The sequence below is a fragment of the Idiotropiscis lumnitzeri genome, chromosome 16 (assembly GCF_059441095.1).
Source record: "Idiotropiscis lumnitzeri isolate Australia: NSW breed Sydney's pygmy pipehorse chromosome 16, RoL_Ilum_1.0, whole genome shotgun sequence".
Taxonomy (NCBI): Eukaryota; Metazoa; Chordata; class Actinopteri; order Syngnathiformes; family Syngnathidae; genus Idiotropiscis; species Idiotropiscis lumnitzeri.
Window position 1 is genome coordinate 5,551,169 of NC_142406.1, and position 8,211 is coordinate 5,559,379.

The window sequence follows — 8,211 nt, forward strand, 5'->3', positions numbered from 1 at the left end:
CGTTTGTCACGATCCTCGTCACTTGTCCTTTTCATTCTGTTAGGTCACGTTTTGTCTGTCTTTGTTACTTTGCACCCTGCCACGTTAGTTTGTCCACGCCACGTTGTTTCCACGCCACGTTGTTTGTCCTCGTTGTTAAGTGTAATAAATTCCCTTTAAGTTTACCCGTTCCCTGCTTCCTCGCTTTCTGGGTCCACCCTCTCTTCGCCGAACGGCGAACCCTGACATGGACACACACACGCGCGTACGTTCAAGTTAACGCTCACCAGTCACGAGACGCGGCAGACAACAGACACGACATAGAGGAAGACCAAACAGAGGGGGAGCTTCCGCGTTGCTTAAATGTGTTTTTTTCGCACGACAATTATGTCAGCTGATGCCCAAGGGGAGGGGCGAATCATGTATAGAGGGAGTTGTTTGTGAAAGATGAGAGAGAGGAGGAGAGGCGCTGCAGTGAAGGTAGTGCTGGAGAGCGAGACAGTGACGCATTTTGCAACGTAGCTGACATTGTAGTTGTGTTTGAACTCCATTCAGTGGTTTTGTAAATATATAGATAGTAGTAGTGATGGGTCCAGCGACACCGAGGCGTCGATGCGCGCGCCGTGCTTCCAGGGCAAACCCCGTGTCGGTGCGCGTACCGCTTTGAGAAAGTCACGTGACCACTACCAGAATCGTGTCGACTCAGCGGTCGCGCGCCAAACTGTGTTCATAAGGAAGCGCATCTATCAACAGGATGGACGCTCAAAACAAGCATCGAGTTATTGGCACGTTACTTTGCATTAAATATCCGCAAAATGGAAGACATCACTGTTGATGCGCACTCAGAGGTGCAGCGCTATACGTCAGCAGGACACGTTGCACGTACGGAAGACCCGCTCTTATACTGGAAGTCCATGGAGGACTAGATAGGAGTGATGGGAAGATGAGGCATCCTGTATCGTTTCGACACAGTGACACAATGTATTGACACTGTGTTGACACTGTGTTGCTGAATACTGACACCTGGTGGACTTGCAGGAAATATTTGACAGGGTCATCTGACACTGATCTGTCAAACTAATTTGATCCAATTCCATTGATTAGCGACGTGATGTGGTTTTATATATCCTATTTCGTATTACTTTCCATCGCACTAATTATTCTCTTATCTAATTTATATATTTAACTGAATTATTGTTGTATTGCACTGGAGAGGGGAGCTCTCTAATCTCGTTGCTAACTTGAGTACAATGACAAAGGGATTTCTGATTCTGATTAGGCATTTGCTTTCACATTATTTTTACATACACGCAATTTCATAAAAGAAATCTTTGATATTCGAGACGCAGTTGATAAATTAAGAGAACATCTGTCTGAATGCCCAAGTAAAAGTGTTGTGAATGACAATGCACTCATTGTAATTAAAGATTTTTATTAAAAAAAATTAGTTTCTCCAGCGTTTTGTTATTCAGTCTGTTTCTTTTTTTGAGGCAATTTCCACCGCCTTTGAGAAGATCCTCTCACAAGGCACTGAAGAGGCCGGTGTGCACAACGCCTGTGTGGCTAATATAAATAGGTGAGGGAACGTTGCCCTGGAAGCTCGGCGCGCGCATCGACGCCTCGGTGTCGCTGGACCCATCACTAATAGATAGACACCCTTATTTTTGTAAATTACTATATTTTCACTTTTTTCTGGGTGTTTGGAATTTTTTGGGACTTTTCACTGTGCACTTTGGAAGGGCTGCACAATAAAAATCACTGTTGCTCATATTCTGGCTACGCCATTTGTTTTGGAGGAGGTCGAAAAGGTATCCGCGACAATTCCATATATTGTTCAATTTGAATATGTGATGTTGTTATCCTGTTTGTCATTTTGAGTCAATGAAATTGTTAAAAACAAACATTTAATGGGTGGAGCGACCTGTTGCCATGCGCACTGTCGGGTCTTCGCAGTTTAACTTCGAGAATGGGACAACATATTATTCTTCTTGGGTTACTACTAATAATGAAGCCCCATAAAGCATCCAAGCCCTGCGGGGAAATGCTTCACGCACACGTTGTGGTTTAAATATGATATCATTTCCTTGACGACGGCATCATGTGGACAGAAAAATGTAAAACATGCTTGGTGCATGCAATAAAATGGTGGGGTGTAACTCATGCTCTGAATCCCCAAAAATATATATTGAAGAGTGTTTTAACATGAATTGTTCTGTGTTACTTTGTCTGTTTGTGCTTATGAAACAAGTGAAAGTGTGAAATAAAGAGGCAAAATAAAGTGCTTATTCATCGTTATTTAAAAACAGTATATTTTACAAAGTTTTATTTCGAATTACAAAGACTCAAACCAAGTGGATCGTTTCATGAATCAGTCACGTGGTACACGCTTCAAACGTCACCACTGACGTCATCGACACGCGCATCGACTCGCCGCTCATAAACCACTCATCCACATTACTCGGCACACGCTTCAGGTATTGACCCGAGAAGCACATCACGAATTACTTCTGAACGGACAAAACTAGGGTAAAGTATGCCATCACGAGTATACTGGACAAACACAGAATTAATATATCGTCATGTCCAGATAAGATCGCCTCGATTCACTTTGAAGTTTCTCTCGCTATCTTAGCTTAGCTTCCTCGCCGCTAACAAAGAACACGTGTGTTAGCAACACGTCGCGCAGAAGAGATCGAGTGCAAGGTGTTGTGATTGTCCTGTAAAAAAATGTGTTCAAGAAGGACAACAAAGTTCAAGAAGGAACTTAGTGGAACAGAAGAGGACATCAAGCCACAACGTCACCTTTGCAAAATGGAACTTCGCGTTGTCTTGCACAGAGCAGGTTTGTTCACTTCTCATTCTGACGTGTTTCATGACTACTGGTTGCAGTCTTCATGTTTTTTTTTTTAACGAAATCCTCCTTATTACAGCTTTTATTGTTGTTTTGTTTAATAAGATACATTACCAGGTAGTGGGTTGTTGTGCTGGACGATTATTGGGGGTGGGGGGGGGGTGATCCGGGTTACATGTATTCGTAATAGGCAGTGGTTATCCTGCCGTGAACGGCTGTGATTGGTCAATTGCTGGCGCGAGCGATGATTTTTTTTTGCCTCCCGCGAATTGGCTTTTCTGTGCGTGGTTCCTGCCTTGCTTAACTCCCTTCTGTCTTTTCACAATGTTTTAATTTTTTGCCACTGAAAATAGGTTGTTATAGACGTTAACTCAAGCCAGTAACTTCAGAGCAGAGTTTTTGATAATTTTAATGGAACATTTTAAGATCAAATAACGGGTAATGGATGGTACTGCTGGAAGGTTATGGAAAAAATAACCACGAGTCGGGCTGCACGATAAATTGAAATCTAATCGACATCGAGGTTTGACGTTGTGCGATTATGCAATCGCAAAACAGTGAGGTTTTGTATTTTTTTCCTCTCTCCCCCAACATTTGGCGTTTGAGTGACAGATGAATTAGCCAACCAGAATTTTCGATGCTCGGGTCTTAATGGCGCTGGCCAATCAGTCTTGTTGGCGATCATGCGTTAGTCTGCGCTCGGGTGCCTACAGTCAGCGCAGTCCGACAATAACACATGCACCTCTATTTTTTCTGTGATTGCCGTGTACAGAAGTGGATGTTATCAAAGTAACTATTGCCGCCGTAGATGAGGAGAAGGAGATGTTCGCGCTATAGACGGGCGGTACGTCTATTATTTGGACGTACGGCAGATTCGACAAAAATGAACCGCATTAAAAAAAAAAGGCATCAGATCAAGAGGCAACACGACCAACGCATTTCAACGTTTAAAACACCAGTACTGTCAGTATTGTGCGTACCGGCAACAAGCTCCCTCTCAGAGCATCTTTTCGGCACAAATGGCAACATTGTAACTTGTGATCGTGCATGCTTAATACAAGCAATGGTGAATATGCTGCTTTTTCTAGCCCCCATAAACTAATACAATACAATATAATCGCCAGAAGAGAGCGCCTCGTACCTTTCATCAAATGGAGACATTAGTGATTTGTATGATCATACTGATCAAATTCTGTGTCTGAAACTAAAATGACTCTCAATCTAGTTTTGCGAGCATTGTGACAACCTTGTGTGTGACGTGTGGGTGTTTGCGCGCATGCGTAAGGAAGAGTGCGATTGAGGAGATGAGCGGCTATGTTGCAGTGGCAAGTGAGGAAATGAGAGACAAGTGTAAAGGAAAAGTTAAAGAGTGTATAAAATGAAGCAAGTCGAAGCAGAAACGGATAACAGTGTAACGTGCTATGTTCACTGTCCGCGATTGTTTATGTCAGTCTCGCTTGCCGTACTGAGCGGCAGCGAGTAACGGAAGTGCACAATAAAGACATACAGTGCTACAACCTTGACTGACATACTGCTTGGCTCTTGTCTTTAATACTCCTTAATACATATTTTACAAACAGTAGCATTTTAACATGTAAAATACAAAAAACGCAAATCGAATCGTAATCGCAATATTGGTCTGAATAATCGCAATTCGTTTTTTTTTTCACAATCGTGCTGTCCTAATCACGAGTATATTGATATTTTATTAACGCTTAATAATTGACTACAAAGCTTAGTATTTATTCAATTAAGAAAAGCTAACGACTTAATTGAACTGAGCCTCATGGCCACTAATTCCTGCATGTAGCTCTCCATGAACACTCACAAGTACAAATTGAAAATAACTATGAAAATGTCATGTGGAACTCCAGCATTTTCGTTCTGCATGCCGTCACAGTCATGCCTTGCATGGTTGCACACATTCAAAATCTCAATAAGCATCTCCCTCATCTCTTTAATAGCACTCACAATTAAAAAAACTTTTTTGATTGATCACCGACATCATTGATTGGCTCTGGGAAATAAAACATTACAGTTGCAGTTTTTCCTGCATCCACGTTTACATATGGTGGGCCGCAACACATGAATTTTGGCCAATACTGGACGATTCTGTGGCCCTTGTGTGTGGGAATGCGAGTTGAACATCACGGCAGAGTAAAGTAGAGAAGCAAGTCACCCTCTCTCTCGGTCTTTCGTTACTCAATCATACAATAACACAACTGCGTCTTTCTCTGAAAAATCACCATAGATGGCCATTCCTGTCCATTACCATGGTAACTCGACACCAAAATAAAAGACGACTTTCGACCGGGATGTTGAAAGTGAGCAGCCGCTTGTCCATGTTGGTGATGTGGTTGAGCTGGATGTGTTTGTCTGCAATCTTTTTACTGCAGTACAAGAGGAAGATGGCCAGTTTTTCTTTGTAATCCGCCGGAAGTTGCTGTGCCAAGGTTGTATTCGCCCGGCTGGATAGACGGCGCAGTTTCAAATTAAAACAAAAGCACCAAGACGGACCTCTTTGAACATGTTCGATTTTAATTTCTTTTGCCGGCGTTATTGCCCTCTGTCGAATAGTGACCGTAGACATGCTTCTCCCGGCTGTTTTTGATCATTAATCCATTGCTTCAGTTGGTCTTCCAACTCGGGACACATCACCTTGTTTCCACGGAAACTCAGCTTTGTCTTCTTCACTTGGCGAAGGTCATCTTCCATGAATCATATTTATTTTAGTTGACATACTATTACGAAATGTGTATTATCGTCTGTGAGTGTTTGTAATTTTCAACGTTCAAAAATGTTAATGAAAAAAAATGGAACTCATCTTCCTGCTTCCTCCACTTGCAAACCTTGGATTCGTTGATCTTTAATTCTCTCGCAGGTGCTCGATTCCAACATCCCTCCTCCCTCCGCGTAATTGTTAACTTGTAGTTAAAACTCTGCTTTGTAGGTGTGTCCTTCAAAGGGGCCATTTTCGAGGATCCTTAACCAAAACAATGTTTTGCACAATACACATACCGGCTCTACATATCGCCACCTACTGCGGACGTGCCTTTTCGGCATCTTTCATGCCCACCCTTCACCTTTTATCGTCTGTATGCGGTCCTGTTACTTTTCTGACACTGTCTGTGTGTGTGTGTGCGCGCGCGCGTGTTCTTTGTATACACAACAAAATCAAGCACAGTGTCATAATTCCACCTTTGCTTGTTACATGCGCGTTCCCGCAGCTAAGGGGAACAATTCGTATTGGGGTCCGTCTGTCTTAAATGTCAGCTAGTTCTTTGCAAAGATTTTGGACACCCTTGTCTTAAACATCGCCAAACATTTTAAATCCAATAATGTCAAATATGACATTGTGAGACTTGACTGAGTAAAGCTTGACTTGTTTTCTTGTGTCCTGCAGGCGTCGGTGAAGAATTTTTCCATCCTCAAAAGCAGGAGCCAGAGTCCGTCCATATTAAAGAGGAGGTGGAGCATGAAATGACTAATTTTCCATCTGGCATCAATGTGAAGAGTGGAGAAGGTGATGGTGAACACTGTGGAGGATCACAATCAGACGTCCTCTTAGCTCCACTTTTAGATGATGACAAAATGTTGTACTCTCGTGACACTGAAGACTATGGCGGTAGATATGATACCCTTTCAAAAGGTGATATGGCATATCACACTGACAACAAACGTGTTAGATTATCAATGTGTGACAAAACCTTTGTTAAAAAGTCAAACTTGGAAAAAACGCATAACGCAGACTAGAGATAAAAGATTTTCCTGCCCAGTTTGGGGTAAAACATTTCCCAGAAATGGGGACTTAACAAGGCACACAACACACATTGGGGAAAAAACGTTTTGCCTGCTCAATTTGTGACAAAAGATTGTCGACAAAGGGTACTTTAACAACACAAACAAGAATTCACACTGGAGAAAAAACTTTGGTTTTCTTTTTTGTGGTTAAAAATTCTTGTTAAAGGGAAATTTAACAACACACTAGAATACACACTGGAGAAAAAAACCTTTGCATGCTCACTTTGGGACAAAATATTCTTAATTAAGCCACATTTATTAACACATACAAGAAGACACACTGGAGCTTTTGCCTGTTCAATTTGTGAGATTCTTGTTCAAGGCACAGTTAAAAAACACAATAATGCTCACTGGATAAAAACCTTTTGCTTGCTCAGTTTGTGGTAAAATATCGATGAAGGCATATTTAACAAAACATACAAGACACACTGGAGAAAAACATTTTGCCTGCTTAATTTGCGACAGCTCACGCCTCCCACATTACTTGTGCATGTTTCTTTCCTACACACAAAATAATCTGCGTTTCATCATGAAACTTGCTGTACGTATGGATTTACAGATATTACCGCTGGTTTACCTCTTTTTCACGATTAAAACATGAGTGGGGCTGGGAGTCATAAAGGGCCATCCTGCGAGCCCCCAAATTGCTTCTTTGATAAGTCTTACATCTGTAAACTCTAACTCATTATCACCAAATATATTGGCGTGTGATAAAAAGGACAAGAGGAAAGGTAACAACAGCCTTAAAAAAACGGTTTATTGCTAAAGACTTATGACTAGGGATAAAACTGTTCACTCAAGCCCCAATTCGATTCTCAGTTCCCGATTTCGTTTAGATATTTTGTTTTTTATTTCTGCCACACTTGTCTCTGTGCGCTTGTGTGTTGCTGCAGCGATCCAAAAACAAAATACGCATTGATGTTTAGTGCATTTTGAATGGAACGAAAAACTATAGACTATGCTGAGTTGCATTATTATTATGAAACTACCTATGAATGCTAAAATAAATTCTTGTAAACATATTTCACTTGCGCACCAATCCATTTTTTTATTTAGAAGGGAGTGAAATCCATCCATCCATTATCTATACCGCTACTCCTCACTAGGGTCGCGGAGGGCGCTGGAGCCTATCCCAGCTGTCTTCGGGCAGTAGGCGGGGGACACCCTGAATTGATTGCCAGCCAATCGCAGGGCACACAGAGACGAACAACCATCCGCGCTCACACTCATACCTAGCGGCAATTTAGAGTGTCCAATCAACCTGCCATGCATGTTTTTTTGAAATGTGGGAGGAAACCCACGCAGGCACGGGGAGAACATGCAAACTCCACACAGAATGACCGGAGATTGAACCAACGACCGATGCTGTCTCTCACTGTGAGGCCATCGTGCCGCCCGGATGTGAAATCATATGAATAAAATTGAGGAAAAGCACTGTGCTAAAGAAAACTAAAATTATTACTTGAATTGATTTTTAATTTGGTATTTACTTAACCTGAATACAAAACGTTTTGTTTTGCTTCTCTAGTATGCATAATATCATCTGCACGTTCAAAATGTGGTATGTGCCTAAAAAATCA

General features: G+C 41.8%; 1 protein-coding gene across 2 annotated transcripts in view; it reads left to right on the plus strand.

Annotated features, from left to right (window-relative positions):
- The first annotated feature begins 2,408 nt into the window (after positions 1-2,408).
- LOC148321063 (uncharacterized) overlaps positions 2,409-8,211 on the plus strand; it is a 12,285-nt gene continuing 6,482 nt past the window's right edge. Inside the window, exons 1-2 of one of the 2 annotated variants that reach the window (XM_088318331.1) lie at positions 2,409-2,821; positions 6,234-6,479. In XM_088318331.1, the coding sequence (XP_088174457.1) occupies positions 2,707-2,821; positions 6,234-6,479 (361 nt within the window). In that variant the 5' untranslated portion in view covers positions 2,409-2,706. The remainder of the gene's footprint in view (positions 2,822-6,233; positions 6,480-8,211) is intronic. The other variant, XM_088318332.1, reaches the window with a different exon arrangement.